The 16,423-nt window shown below is 38.1% G+C and overlaps 1 protein-coding gene across 2 annotated transcripts in view; it reads left to right on the top strand.

The window, feature by feature from the left end:
• The window catches only part of LOC121449721 (amine sulfotransferase-like), a 45,964-nt gene that overhangs the window by 19,854 nt on the left and 9,687 nt on the right, over positions 1-16,423 (top strand). For both annotated transcript variants that reach the window (XM_041654374.1, XM_041654373.1), the window contains exons 2-4: positions 7,911-8,062; positions 8,969-9,177; positions 16,293-16,419. In XM_041654374.1, the coding sequence (XP_041510308.1) occupies positions 7,921-8,062; positions 8,969-9,177; positions 16,293-16,419 (478 nt within the window). In that variant the 5' untranslated portion in view covers positions 7,911-7,920. The remainder of the gene's footprint in view (positions 1-7,910; positions 8,063-8,968; positions 9,178-16,292; positions 16,420-16,423) is intronic.

The raw sequence follows: 16,423 nt of genomic DNA, 5'->3' as shown, positions 1-16,423 counted from the left end.
GTACCATAGCAAAAGGCTGTTGCTTTAGGTTAAAAGATAAAGGAAATTGGGAACTCTGAACCTCTGGAGACGTACCTGAAACCTGTTAGTCCTAAACTATGAAGCTTGTAAAAGGGGCATACCTGTCTGTATGTTAGTGTCATGGATGAAGTAATAAGTTAACAGTGCTTTAAGTTGTCAAATGGAAATGAGTAAATATGAGACATCTTTTTTAGCAATACAGGCAATCACAAATACTCTCCTTAGTTCTTGGACAGCACCAGTCTCAGAAGCAGTTCTTACCATTAGCTGCTGAGTACAAGAGGCCCAAAGATTTTTTCTGTGGGGGAAAGATTTTAGTCTACCTGTCTTGGCAGGATGAGATGATTGATTGCCTAGGTGAAGAAGCAATCAGAAAGCTGAAGAGGTAAAATGCTGCTTTCTGGTGTGTGGGTTGTTTTGCCAAAACCAGAGGCAAAGCCTGGAAACAAAAAAAAATCTTCTGTCATCTTTGAAGAGCTAAAGGGTGCTATGGATGTTGCATGTCTGTGTTAGAAGCTCTTGTTGTTAGAATGCCATGCCCTCAGATCTGTTAAGGCACATGATAATAAGGTACTGTTACCTGTTATTCAAACTAGTCAAATAAGCTAAATTTAGGCATGCATGTTATCCAATTACTTATCATTTTTCAATGTTAGTAGATGTAAAATTAAAAGGAATTTAATTTTTCCATTTAAACACTGCTTGGCCCATTAGCTCTAGCCTCTTACTGGCTAACTCCCACATCTTGATTAACCCATTTTTAATAATCTGTGTAGCACCACGAAGTGATCCTTACCAGGAATATTCTAACCCATGTCCATCTTGGGCTGGAGCTTCATGGCATCTGCCTGACTCTGCTTTCTTCCTCCAGAATTCTGTTCTGTTTACTCTGCCCACCTAAGAACTGGCCTATCAAAAGGCCAAGGTAGTTTCCTTATTAGCCAATGAAAGTAACACATAGACAGATGACCCTCCTACACTATTTCCCCTTTTTCTGTTTAAACAAAAAAGAAAGGCTTTAACTTTAGAATAGTAAAATTACATATAACAAAACAGTTATAAAGCAAGAATTACAGTTACAATATTTATATCTATTTATCTTTTATCATAACAATGGAAAACTATAACTAACCATTCTTCAACTCCATCAAAGACTTCAGAAGGATATTATATTACCTAAGCAAACAAGAAACAAGCAACTTTAAAAGGAATATGCCTCAGGTCCTGATTGAACTCCTGACCTGGTTTCCTTTCATGACTGACTGTGATTTGGAATTGTAAGCCAATAAACCTTTCCTTTCCTGAAAAAAAAAAATTTAGAGTGAGACAAACTAAAAACAGTTTAGAGAAACAGTGAGGCTGATAGTGGGGCAGGAGCACATGGCAGAAACCACGGGCTTATGGAGCCTTGTTTAAGTTAGGCATTAGTCCCAATTTAAAAGAAATTTTTGTAAAAGGCTGCCCAAGTGGGAAACAGCAGGGAAGGTCAGGAGCAGAGTGGGGCTAAGAGTGATCGAGAATAGGTGGCAAAGGCCAGGAAAACAGCTGATGAGCGGGCACCATTACAAAAGTGATGGGCATTAGCCTCCACTGTCCTTGGCCTATTGGAAAGGGATTCAGGTTTAGATTCCCAAATTCAGAGCAGGACAGGAGCCAGCAGCACCTCCAGGTGGTGTGTTGGAAGCCTGCAAGGTACAGAGAAATGGAAGTGGGATAGGACAAACTGCGGGCCATGAATAAGCAGAGAGAGAGAGACAGAGAGAGAGAAACTGTAGTGGGGACTGAACAAGAATGCACATTTAGAAACCATGAGCTTTTGTAGCATTGTTAATTTAGGTTAGGGAGCCCCAATTTAAAAGTGACACACTCTTATATCCAAAGAGTCTGGAATGTAATATTGAGTTTGACTCCAACTCTCAGCCTGCCAAGCACTAACCCATCCCCGAGGAGGGTCAGGACTTAAGCAACAGGGTAATTAGGCTTAGTTCAGAAAAAGAAACACATAGTTTTGGGTTTGTGTGGGCTCCTCTCCCTGCCATGCTGTCTTGGTCCACCCAAGAGTGTCACATTTATTAAACACAGCCATTTTAATTCGGTCTAATCTGACTTTTCTTAAGACTAAGCCAAACACTTGCCTACCTCAAAAAGAGGTTTCCTTTCTGTTTCCCTCTAGCATTTTCAGAGTTTCTGGTCTTACTTTAAGGTATTTGACCCATTATGAACTGCTTTTTATATAGGGTGAGTGATAGTGATCTGGCTTCATTCTTCCATGTATGGAATCTTTCACCAAACTCTCTTCTTAGATTCCATGACAGTGGGTTAGTAGTTTTCAGATTCCTGGCAGTCCTGACTCCTCACAGTACTGTCTGGGGACTTCTATTTGGGGGATTGATTGTAATGTTTTAGTTGCTGGTATTGTTTCAGTGGTAGCATTTGCAATTTGATGTAAAACAAGTTTTATTAAAGTTGAGACATCCTTCTGCTCCATTGGACTTCAGGAATAGCTCAGCATTTAAAACCTCCCACGTAGTTTCAAGGTACCCCATTTGAGCTTCAATTCTACTTCAAGAGCAGAACACTCCAGAAATAGCCACACCTGGTGGGTGTTTCAATAAGGAAAACAAAGTAATAGCCTGTTAAAAATATGTAACTCTCTCAACTTAAATAATAAGGGTAAATAAAGGAACAGTGTTGGGTAAAGGAGACATGGACAGAAGAAAAGCAAGTAAGACTAAGTGTGCCACTGCTTCAAATAAGGATTTAATACCTTACCTGATAATACAGGAAGGTGCATCCATACGAGTGGCTTGTTTTGCCCTAAAACCACTGTAGGGTCTAGTTTTGTGGGTAAAATACACACCTGCCACTTCTGGCTGTAATTAATATATGTAACTATTCATCTTGCATAGCCTGCTTTACCTGGGAGAGAACCTGTCTGGCAGTTTCTGAAAGCTGTCTGCTGGAATTTGTGACTGTCCCCCCTAAGGATTTCAGTTAGAGGCTCAAGGTCTCTTATAGGATACCTTACATAAGGTCTCAGCTGTTATATATTTCCTAACAACATTTGAATGTTATTTATTGTCTTTAAACCATTCTTTCTGAATTCAACGTTTTGAGGCTTAATTTCTTTGGGGTATAACATATGACCTAAATACTGGAAAAGTGGGTGCCTCTGCACTTTCTCTGGAGTAGTAACTAGCCCCACATGGCTAAGGCTCTGTTGTAGTAGTTCATACATCTCAAGTAAAAGTCCTACATCTCTATGGGCAACCAAGATATGCATATAATGGACAAAATGTGGAAATTGATCTCTGACATTTCGTATAGCCTGAGCTATGAACTTCTGGCATAAGGTGGCACTGTGTTATACCCTGGGGTAAGATGCTTCATTGATATCTCTACATTGGCTGTCTGAAATGAACTGAGGGGATACTAAAAGCAAATCTTTGGCAATCTTGTGGCACCAAAGGGATGGTATAAAAACAATCTTTTAAGTCTAAAATAATTTTATGGGTGCCTTTTGGTATTGTGGTAGGAGAAGGCAGCCCTGGTTATAATGCTCCCATCAGCTGCATGGTTCCATTAACCTCCCTTAAATCCTGAATCAATCTCCACTTTCCTGATTTCTTTTTAAAGACAAAAATTGGAGAATTCCATAGTGAATTAATGGTGTAATGTGTCCATTATTCAGTTGTTCTTGCACTAACTGTTGGGCAACTTGTAATTTTTCTTCTGTTAGAGGTCACTAATTTATCCATACAGGCTCGTCATTTCCCAGGATACTGGGTAGGCATGGAGTGCAGATTTTCAGTGATCTCTCCTAAAAATACCCCAATCCTGCCCTAGGATGTCTACCATCAGTATGATAGGTTCGATCCTTCCCTTATTTTCCTTGCCTAGACCTTGATTAGGCAATAATCTTTGTTGAAACAGTTGATTAGTAATAGATGTGCTGAGGGAATATAAATATACCTCCATTCTGGACATAATATCTCAGCCCCATAAATTCATAGGTAAATGAGGAATACTGTGTGGCTGGAAAGTTCCTTCATGGCCCTCTCCAGTGCAGCTCATTACTGTTTGTTCAGGATTTCGAGTCTGGTCAATTCCTTGTAGTTGTGTAATAGTATCTGTCTTTGGCCACTTAGAAGGACACTGGATAGAAGTTATAACCAAAATATCCACTCCAGTATATAGACAACCCGAAAATCTTCTTCCATTTATAAACAAAGTGAGTTCTTCTCTCTGAGGTCCTGTGGCTTGTAGACAATGGGCATCTGATAAACCAAATTCATCCTTTCCTCTCTTATCTTTCTTAACCTGATTTTTGGTTTGCATATCAGGTAGTAAAATTAATTGTGCAAGCCTCTGACCTGCTTTTATTACAGAAACTCAAATTGGTGAGTGAGTCATCACCCTGATCTTTTCCTCAAAGTCAGCATCAATGACTCCAGGAACAACAATAATTCCTTGCATAATGGTGCAACTTCTTCCTAGTAACAGACCTACAGTGCCCTTTGATAAGGGTCCATAAACCCCAGTGGGGAGAGCTTGCATCCCCACTTTGGGTGTCTGAACCATGCATATGGAAGAACTGAGGTCAAGCCCTGCACTTCCTGTGGTTGTTCTATAAAGGTCCTGAATGGATTTCCTTATGGGAGAACAAATTGCTGAATTGCCCCACAATTAATTCTGTCTCAGGGCCTGAGGCTAGCCCATAAAAGGGGATTTCCTAGGTCATCTCCTTTTGATCTGCACTCACTAGTCCAATGTTTTCCTCTCCTGCATCTCCTGCATATTCTTGGTTCTCTTCTTGTCCTCAGGTTTACTCTCCTATCAGGACATTGTCTGACCTGAAGCCCTGTAAGACCACATCCAAAACAGCTTCCAGGAAGACCTGTAGCTTCCATTCTCCCTGGGCCTAGAACTCTTTGTTGGGATCGGACATCATTAATTGTCTTTCTTTGCAAGGTAGCAGCTATGGCCATTCCCTGTGTATATGATTGGCCAATATCTGTGCAAATTCAGATATAATCTGTAATGTTATTCTGCTTTCTACAAGGTCTTAGAGCCACCTTACATTTAGCATTAGCATTCTCTAAGGCTAGCTGTTTAATTGTTAACTGTCTTGCTTCTTTGTCTCCAATCAACTTATAAGATGCCTGTGTTAGTTTGGAAACAAAGTCCTGAAATAATTCATCTGGTCCCTGGTGTGGGAGGTCCTTCTGTCTATGTGTTGCTTTCATTGGTTAATAAATAAAGAAACTGCCTTGGCCTTTTGATAAGGCAGAACTTAGGTAGGTGGGAAAGATGGAACTGAATGCTGGGAGGAAGAAGGGAAGAGTCTGGGAGAAGTCATGAATCTGCTGCCAGAGATAGAAGTGCTGGAACTTTGCTGTTAGGCCACAACCTCATGGTGATATACAGATTAATAGAAATGGGTTAAGTTAAGATTCAATAGTTAGCCAATAAGAAGTTATAGCTAATGGACCAAGCAGTAATTAAATTAATACAGTTTCTCTGAGGTTATTTCAGTTGTGGTCAGCCAGGACAAACAAGCAGCCCTTCCTCTTACAGGTCCCTGTCTTATACTAGACAACTCCTCAGTCTTTTCTTTTGATGATGGAAGTCTATTCCAGGCCTTCTTGGCCACTGCACTAATTTGGACATACACTGCCATATCAAAGTCTAATGACTGATCTGCTCCTATATAACGTCCCTCACCTGCAAGCATTTCATATGAAATAGGAACCTGCTGAGCCCTGTTTCTCTTAACAGTGGTCTGACATTGTTATGCAAATTTGGTTTAAGCAATAGATAGTTTCCTCCTGTCAAGCAAGCTTCGGCTATCTGCTTCCAATCCCCTGGGGGCAGTACTTCTATTGCTATATTTTCTAATAGCATTTGGGTAAATGGGTCCATTAGGCCATACTGAGCTCAGTCAGTTTTTAATTCTTTGGGTAACATAAATGATATGGGAGTATGTATCCTAAGCAAATTCTCTTGAGCATCTCTTTGTTCTATTATGGGATACAATTGAAATCTTTGCATCTCTTCCCCTCTGTTAGTGGCTTGTAAAGTTGTAAAGGAGATTCGTTATTATAGTTAGGCATTTGCCTCGCCTTCGTAGCATTTTGTACCATCAGTGAATCTAAACCAGTTATTACAGTAGGAAGAGAATTACTCTTCTGGCAAGAGTCCTGGATCCGCAGAGTTTCCTGTCCCTGCAATAGTGAGGTTACCAACTTTTTCAAGCCTTTTAGCTCTTTCTGAACCTCGTTATCATTTTCCTGTCTTTCAGCATTGCTGGTTATTAATGAGGGAGATGAAGATTCCTCTTCATAATACTCTAATTCAATAGGCTCTGAATGATTGGAACCACTCAGTTCTGTAAAAGCATCTAGCAACTCCTCTGGTGGTACAGAGGGTGCAGAAATTGTCTCCCTTCTAACTGACTCAGAGGGAAATATCTCCTGATGTACAGGATTTTAGTCCAACCTTTCCTGTATTAGGATCCAGAAATGATGTGTATCTATGGGGATGATTTCTGATCCATAATCACAATAATGTTGAATCTTTATCCCAACTTCTTTCCACGTCATGGCATGTAAAGTCCTGAACTCAGAAAACCAAGAACATAGATGCCCTATAAATTTTAAAAAATCCTGTATCTGATGTTGCTGTTCTCTTGCTCCTCTATCCTTTAAAATGTCTCCAATCAACTGTATGCTATTTTATTGCTTCTTCCTTCACCCATAGTTCAATATATTTACAAACTTTTTACTCCCAATTTTATTGTCCTGCTTTATTCTATACTTTTTTTTTAATTCTATTCTTTATTTCTGAGTGCTCACTACTTACATATCCACGTGTAGTGTAATTTTCTAATGGGTTTCTCAAATTCTCCTCCATATATCTGGTCACTTCTACAGTGCTTTTAAGGGTTCACTGATCAGCTCCACATTGGATGCCACTATGTCGGGGTCCAACCACAATAACATTATATCTTGAACCAGAGTGGAGGCATGGGAATAATTGAAGCAGAGTTCACAGGGCAATATCAGGAGGGCATTTCAGAGTTCATTCAATTCCTGAAGATCACCCACATTTATTATACAAACAGCTTTTATATCAAAAGGAAAACTGAGGGGGAATTCATTAGCATTCTGTTTCTTGGGTAGCAGGTCTGAATGAGTTAGGTAACTTCCACAACTATGGCTGCTCTGTCAAGTAGACTGAATTAACACCTCTTCCTCATGCAACTTCCTAAATTACAAAAAAGGAGCAGAGTGACATTAGCATATCATAACCCTTTGTTTAGGGTGGCATCAGGTTGCCTAAAAAGGCTAGGTGACCACCTTCTGTGTGGCAGATGTAAATTGTGCCCTGAAGGAGGCTCAGAATTATAGCTGCCATGCAATGTAGATATATGGGCCTGTATAATATGACCCCTATATAAAAAATAAAAATTTATTTTACAAAGAAACATTTCAGTTACAAACATGTACTCTACCCCAATTGTTTGCTGTCTTCTTTCTAACTTGACAAACTGAACAACCTTGAATAACTTGATCGGTTGCATCCTCTGTACCCTAATTTCCTGTATGTTTAGAATTAAGATCACTTTTTCCATCTGGAATGACAGAAAAATCTTTCTAAATTCCTGCTATGTTTGTTTCTTCATATTTTATAGAGTGATAATAAAAATGTAAAAACATAAGATTCTTTTAAATTTAAATAATATAGCATATATAAGTGCTTATTATAGTAAATATTAATATGTGAGGGACATTTCAGTGGTGCTTGACACATGTAGACCACGCAAAAGCATTACTCACTGTTGGAAAATGCTATGATAGTGAAGAAAATTTTGTAATTTTTCCTTCTAGGTAAATCACTATGGACAATCAAGATGAATATGTACTTAACTTCAGAGGCCATAACTTTGAAAGAAGTTTAGTTAACATGAACATAGAGGAAAACATGGATGATCAGGAAATTAGAGATGATGATGTCTTCATAGTCACATATCCAAAATCTGGTGAGTGGCATAAATAGGTCATATGGCATTCGTCTTTGTTTTTTGTTTTGTTTGTTTTGTTTATTTTGTGTTGCAGGGAACTGCTTATTCGACCTAGCTGCCCAGAACCAAAATAATCACACAGAAACTGTAGTAATTAAACCACTGCCTGGCTCATTAGCTCTAGCTTCTTATTGGCTAACTCTTACATCTTAATTAAACCCATTTCTATTAATCTGTATATCACCGCAAGGTCATGGCCTACCAGCAAAGTTTCAGCACATCTATCTCTGGCAGAGGAGCTATGGCATGTCCTAGACACAACCATTCTTTCTCCCAGCATTCAGTCCAGTCTTCCCTACCTACCTAAGTTTTGCCCTATTAACAGGCTAAGGAAGTTTCTTTATTCATTAATGGTAATCACAGCAAACATAGGGGACTCTCACATCAATTTTGTTTTGTTTTTCAAGATAGGGTTTCTCTGTCACTTTGGAACCTGTCCTACACCTACCTCTTGTAGACAAGAATGGCCTCGAACTCACAGAGATACATCTACCTCTGCCTCACGATTGCAGGCATTGAAGGTGTGTGCTACAACTGTGTGGTATTTTGGTTTAATAATAAGTGCATAAATATTCTCCTTTCCACATACTGTCATTTCAACAATACTACAAGAATTATCTGGACTCTCATTACCAATAACCACATCTTTGTAAGTGAGAACGGAGCAAAGAGGTGTAGAATTCAGCCTTACTGATGTGAGTGTTCATTACAGACAAAGGGGAATGAAAAAGTGGCATATCTAAGCATGCCTAGCATGCTAAAGGAAAAGAAAGCTCCAAATTATTTGTAAAACGGATACATTACTATTGGTATTATTAAAACCTACTTCAGCACTGAAAATGGGGTTGTTATTTGTTCTTACAGGTACCGCCTGGACACAACAGATCCTCAGCCTGATTTATTTTGAGGGCCACAGGAACAACACTGAAAACATCCAAATAATAGACAGAGTACCATCCTTTGAGTACAATATTCATAATGTGGACTTTGCCAAAATGCCATCACCTCGTATCTTTTGTTCCCACCTCCCGTATTATTTAGTGCCAAAAGATTTCAAGAACAAAAAAGTCAAAGTATGTCATAGAGCTTAGTGACTTACTGTATCCATGAAATGCCTTCTCTAAGTACTGAATAATTAGGCTATTCCAATGTTTTGCCACTGTGATGCAGCTGCTATGAACGTTCTTGAGTGTGTCTCCTGGTACTCTCCCAGCAGCTTCCCTAGAACCCACACCCAGGAATAGACTGCAGAGCCACAGTGACCAGAGTACTCCACTTACATAGGTGGTGCAGTAATTCTGAAGAAAGTGTATTTGTCATTTCTTGCAGAAATGCTCAATAGATGTCTTCTTAGGGTTTCCCTAGTAATGTGACATATCAGACTTTTAGATGTTTATAAACATGGCATCTAGGAAGAGGTGTCTCAAGTGTATCTTAAGTTGCATCCTCATCCTTATATTGGAAGTAGCATGTAGGATGTTTATTGGCCATCATTATTTTTGTTTGTGTGGAAAGTGTCTATCATTAGCCCAATATTTTACTACATTCTTCTGGTCAGTATGCTTTCTATCACTTCTAGATATGAATCTATTTTACCTCATCCCCATTGTTTGTGTTTTTATCAACAACATTCTTAATTTTAGTTTTAGAAAACTGATTTTTCTTTTTATTGTTATTTTTCATATTTTTTGTTAAAAAGTAATTTTCAATCTATATCCCAACACCGTTTCCCCCTCTAATATTTTCTTCCATCCCCCACCTCCCCTCTTCCCATTTCCAATCCATTACTCAGAGGGAGAAAGGCCTTCCTTCAGAAATCAACAAGGTCTGGAATACTAACTTGAGGCAGGAGCAAGCCCCTACCCCTAATATCAAGCCAATATAGGGAACTGACCCTGAAAAGCAGATTTATGCACCTGGGATAGGTCCTTGTGTGACTGCCAGAGCCCCCTCCAAAAGATCAAACCACATATTTGTCACCCACATTTAGAAGGTCTAGTTCAGTCCCATGCAGGTTCCCCACCTGTCAGTCTATAGTCTCTGAGTTCCCACTTGCTCAGGTCAGCTATCTCTCTGGGATTACCCATCATGCTCTTTACTTCCCTTGTTATTTTGATCCATCCTCCTCTCTTCAGATGAAGTGCAGGAGCTCAGCTGAATGCTTGACTGTGGGTCACTGCATCTGCTTCCAGCAGTTACTGGATGTAGAATCAATGATGACAATTAAGGTAGTCATTAATCTGAATAAAGAAGAAGGCCCTTTCAGACACTATTACTAGGAGACTGGGATGGAGTCGTCCTCATGGATTCCTGCGAATTTTTCTAGTACCAGGTTTCTTCTCCCTAACTTCCTCTATCAAGATATCTTCCTCATTGTTCTCTCCTAACTTGGTCTTGTTGATTCATCATATTCTTATCCTCCAACTCCTCCCTTTTACCCTCCTCCCCATTTACTCAAGAGATCTTAATATTTTCCTTCCTGGCTCTTTCCATGTGTGTCCGTCTTAAAGTCCCCCTTTTTAGCTTGCGTCTCTGGGGCTGTGGATTATAACTTTGTTATCCTTTGATTACATCTAATATCCACTTAAGAGTGACTACATACCATGTCTGTATTTCTGGACCTGGGACACCTTACCTCACTAAGGACGATTTTTATCTAGTACCATCCATTTGCCTGCAAATTTCAAGATGTCATTATTTTTTTTACCACTAATACTCCATTGTGAAAATATAACACAATTTCCTTATCCATTCTTCAATTGATGGACATCTAAGTTATTTCCAGGTTCTGACTCTTATAAATAATGCTGCTTTGAACATAGTTGAGCAAATTTCCTCGCAGTATGATTGTGTATCCTTTGGGTATATGCCCAAGAATGGTATTACCGGGTCTTGAGGTAGATTGATTCCAAACATTCTAAGAAAATGCCATAGTGATTTCCAAAGTGGCTGTATAAGTTTTCATTCCCTCCAGCAACAGAGGAGTGTTTGCCTTACTCCACATCATCTCTAGCATAATGTGCAGTCATCAGTGTTTATGGTCTTAACTATTCTGATAGGTGTAAGATGGTATCTCTGAGTCATTTTGCTTTGCATTTTCCTGAGGGTTAAGCATGTTGAGCAAGTGTCTTTTGGACATTTAAGGTTTTTCTGTTGAGAATTCTGTTTAAATCTGTACCCCATTTTTAATTGGAATGTTTGGTAATTTGGTGTCTAGTTTCTTGAGTTCTTTACATTTATTGGAGATCAACTGTCAGATGTGGAATTGGTGGTGTTTTCCTATTCTGGAGGCTGCTGTTTTGTTTAGAGAAGATTCTCAGTATCAGTAGGTCCCATACATTGATTGTTTTTCTCAGAGTCTGTGCTACTGGCTTCATATTTAGAAAGTGGTCTCTTGTGCCAATATGCTCAAGGCTATTTCTCATATTCTCTTCTATCAGGTGCAGTGTAAATGGATTTGGTCTTTGATTCATTTGGACTTGAGTTTTGTACATGTTATAGATATGGGTCTATTTGTATTCTTCTATATGTTAGCATCTAGTTATGCCAGAACCATTTGTTAAAGATGCCTTCTTTTTTCCATTGTAAAGTTTTGGCTTCTTTGTCAAAATTCAAATGTTCATAGGTGTGTGGAATAGTGTCAGGGTCTTCAATTTGATTCCATTTATCCACACATCTGTTTTTATGCCAGTATCAAGCTGTTTCTAATACTGTAGCTCTATAGTAGAGCCTGAAGTCAGGGATGGTGATGCATCCACAAGTTCCTTTAGTATACAGGGTTGTTTAGGCTATCCTGAGATTTTGGGTTTTTTTTATATATATATATGAAGGTGAGTACTGTTCTTTCAAGCTCCATGGAGAATTGTGTTGGGATTTTGATGGTGATTGGATTGAATCTGTAGATTGCTTTTGGTAATATTGTATTTTTTACTATGTTAATCCTAAGTAACCAAGAGCATGGTTTTTTTTCTGACTTTCTGTTTTCTAATATATTCTTCAATTTCTTTCTTAAAAACTTATTAAAGTTCTTGTCATACAGATCTTTTACTTCTTTGGTTACTCCAAGATATTTCATGTTATCTGTGGCTATTCTAAAGGGTGATGTTTCTCTTATTTCTTTCTCAGCCCATTTATCATTTGTATATAAGAGGGTCACTGATTTTTTTTAGTTAATCTTATGTCCTTCCACATTATTGGAGATGTTTATCAGCTGTAGCAGTTCCCTGGTGGAATTTTTGGGGTCACTTATGTATACTATCATATGATCTACAAATAGTGAAAGTTTGACTTCTTCCCTTCCAATACATTTCCCCTTGGTTTTCTTTTGTTGTTTTATTGCTATAATCAGAACTTCAAGTACTATATTGAACAGATATGGAGAAAGTGGACAGCCTTGTCTTTTTCCTGATTTTAGTAGAATCATTTTAAGTTTCTCTTCATTTAGTTTTATGGTGGCTGTTGGCTTGGTGTATGTTGCCTTTATTATGTTTAGGTATGTCCTTTGTAACCCTAATCTCTCAAAGACCTTTATCATGAAGAGGTATTGGGTTTTGTTGAAAGCTTTTTCAGCATCTAATGAGATGATTGTGGGTTTTTTGTAGTTTATTTATATGATAGATTAAAATGACAGATTTTCATATGTTGAACCTTCCTTATTGTATAGAGATTTATTTTGGGGTTAAGCACATTAAACCTGGTAGGATCCAGAAAGACTCACTATGGCAGGCAAAAGCCTGGCTAATTGGATCTGAGGGTAAATCTAATAAATCAACTCATGTACTTTACTACTACATGTTCTTTATTCCTTGGAATGAAGAAGCAGTGAGAAGAAGAAGAAGAAGAAGAAGAAGAAGAAGAAGAAGAAGAAGAAGAAGAAGAAGAAGAAGAGGAGGAGGAGGAGGAGGAAGAGGAGGAAGAGGAAGAAGAGGAAGAAGAGGAAGAAGAAGAATGATTACAAAACTTTCTGTTTATAGGCATACAGACAAGTTAGCAATCCCATAGGAGATAACAATAGTATCAACCATGTGTTTTCAGAGTCACAAGAAACCAGTAAACTGACAAGGAGGTGCCTTATGTCTCAGAGCAGGTGTGGCTGTGAAGTTCCACAGTGGCTGGGAACATAGCCTTGGTAGCTATACTACCCTGCAGGCTTGATTTTCATTAGTATCTAGCTAGTTGAAATAAAGGAATCTCTTCTTGGGACTTTGCTTTTGACTCCGGCAGGGTGCCCAAGTGAGAATTTTTCTCTCTGAAGCTAGTTTTAGTGACTCAGGCTTTTTCCTGTATAAGCATTTAATTTCCTAGGTTATGATCCTATATTAATTGAAACCGAGGTGAAGGGTAATACAGAATATTAGTAGTTTGTCAAGTTAGAGCAGAAGCCAGTAGATCACACCTTCCTGAGAACAATACGAAGAATCAATAAAACAAAAAGTCGGTTCTTTCAGAAAATCAACATAATAGACAAACTTTTCTCTTAGTACTGCATTCATACTGTCCCATAAGTTTGGGTATGTTGTGCTTTCATTTTTGTTGAATTCTGGGAAGTCTTTAAATTTTCTTTATTTCTTCCTTGACCCATTGATGATTCATTTGAGCATTGTTCAATTTCCATGAATTTGTAGACTTTCTACAATTAGCATTGTGGTTGAAGTCCAACTACAAGTTATGGTGAGCTGATAAAATACAGGGGGCTATTGCAATTTTTTTTTTGTATCTGCTGAGGTTTGCTTTGCAATGGTGTATGTGGTAAATTTTAGAGAAGGCTCCATGAGGTGCTGAGAAGAGAGTATATTCTTTTATTTGGTGGTGGAATGTTCTATAGCTGTCTGGTAAGTCCATTTGAGTCATGACGTCTGTTAGTTTCTTTATTTCTCTGTTAAGCTTCTGTCTAGTAGACTTGTGCAGTGGTGAAAGTGGAATATTGAAGTTTCCCAATATTTGCGTGTGGGGTTTGATGAGTGATTTAAGCTGAAGTGATTTTTTTTTTACAAATGAGGGTGTCATTGTTTGGGGGGCATAGGTGTTCATAATTGAGACTTCATCTTGATGGATTTTTTCCTGTGATGAATATGAAATGTCCTTCTCCATCTCTTTCGATTAATTTTATTTTGAAATCTATTTCTTAGCTATTAGAATAGTTACACTCGCTTGTTTCTTCGGTCCATTTGCTTGGAAAATCTTTTCCCAACCCTTACTCTGAGACAATCTCTGTCTTTGAGATTGAGATGTGTTTCTTGTCTGCCGCAGATAGATGAGTCCTGTTTTTGTATCCATTTTGATAGCCTGCCTTTTTTCATAAGTGAATTGAGACCACCTATATTAAGAGATATTAATGACTAGTGATTGTTAATTGCTAATTGCTAATGTTAGCAATTTTGGTTTTGGTGGTGGTGGTGGTAGTGTATGTGTGCTTCCTATTGGATTTTGCTGGTGTGAGGTTTCCTGTTACCTGTGATTTTTGTGGGTACAGCTAGCTTCCTTTGGCTGGATATTTTCTTCTGTTACTTTCTGTGGGGCTGGATTTGTGGATAACTATTATCTAAATTTGGTTTTGTCGCAGAATATCATATTTTCTCTGTCTATGGTAATTGAGAGCTTTGCTGGGTATAGTTGTCTGGGCTGGAATCTGTGGTCTCTTAGTGTCTGCAGAACATCTGCCAAGGACCACCTAGCTTTCAGAATTTCTATTGAGAAGTCAGGTGTAATTCTGATAGGTTTGCATTTTATGTTACTTGTCCTTTTTTTTTTTTGGCAGCTCTTAGTATGCTTTCTTTATTCTGAATGTTTAGTGGTTTGATTGCTATATGGCAAGAGGACTTTTAGGGAGTTCTATTGTAATTGGTGTTCTGTATGTTTCTTGTACCTTCATAGGCATTTCCTTCTTTAGGGTGGGAAAGTTTTCCATGATTTTGTTGAATATTTTCTGTGACTTTGAGCTGGTATTCGCCTTCTTCAATCCCTATTATTTTTAGGTTTGGTCATTTCATGGTGTCGTTGATTTCCTAGATATTTTGTGATAAGAATTTGTTGGATTAAACTTCTTTTTTAACCAATGAATCTATTTTCTCTACTTTATATTCAATGCCCATGATTCTCTCTTCCATCTCTTTCATTCTGTTGGTTATGCTTGCATTTGTAGTTCCTGATCATTTACCCTGATTTTCCACATTTAAAATTTCCTCAATTTTTTTGTTTTCTTTATTGCCTCTATTTGAATTTTCAAGTCTTGAACTATTTCCTTCACTTGTTTGATTGTTTTTTTCATGGTATTCTTTACTTTCTTTAAGAGGTTTATTGAGATATGTTCTTTGAGTTTGGGCTTTTCTTTCTTATTCTTTTCCTCCTTCACTTACATTATTTCCTTTTTTTAAGAGAGTATTTCATGTAGCCACAGCTGGCATGAGCTCCTCCTCCTGCAGTAGATACCCACGTTTTAATGTTGTGGACAGATGCCCACAGATTATTATTTCTATGTGAGTTTTTATACTACTTATGCTCTTAACTCATGTTTAAATTAATTTTCTGAAAGATATGAAGGAAAAACTCATTTTTGAAGATTATAAGTAGATTACTAGTTATACCAATATGATTATTAGTCTTGTTTTATCTCCAAACCCTCCCCTCCTCCCATTCACTCAACTTACCACTGCTCACTCAGAAAGGACAAGGTACATTGCTTTGGGCAAAGTCCAAAGGCCCTCCCTACTCTATCTAGATTGAGCAAGGTATCCATCCAAAGAGAAAAGCTTCCCAAAAAACCAGTACAAGCAGTAGAAATAAATCCTGGTGCCACTGCCACAGGCCCCTCAGACTGCCCCACCCATAAAACTGTCAGTTCCACTGAATGGGACTAGTTTGGACATATGCTTATTCCTTCCATATCGGGCTGGAGTTGGTGAGTTACCATTAGCTCAGGTAGACTGTTTTAGTGGGTGTACCAATTATGATCTTGATCTCCTTTTGAGCTACATTCTTAAACATGAAATGCCATAGAGAAAGGTTGTTCATTACAGTATTCTCTGGAACACCAAAATATAAATAATAACCACTTGACTTTGTACAGTTCAAAGACTAGAATAAATAATTACACTTATTTTCAGAAGCAAATATTATAAAATTGTATTAAAAAACTTATAAGCATAACCAAGATTTGCTTAAAGAAATAATTCCATAATTCTATCTACAGATTCTTTATATCTACAGAAATCCTAAAGATGTTTTGACCTCCTACTTTCATTTTTCAAATTGGATAGTTATATTTGAAGCCTCAAACACTATAGAAACATTTATGCAAACATTTCTACATGGAAAAGGTAA

The sequence above is a fragment of the Microtus oregoni genome, unplaced genomic scaffold (assembly GCF_018167655.1).
Source record: "Microtus oregoni isolate MIOR12 unplaced genomic scaffold, Mior012 000006F_ref0000085, whole genome shotgun sequence".
NCBI classification, from domain to species: domain Eukaryota; kingdom Metazoa; phylum Chordata; class Mammalia; order Rodentia; family Cricetidae; genus Microtus; species Microtus oregoni.
The sequence above is the reverse complement of the archived record's forward strand: the minus strand, read 5'-3'. Positions and strand labels throughout refer to the sequence as shown.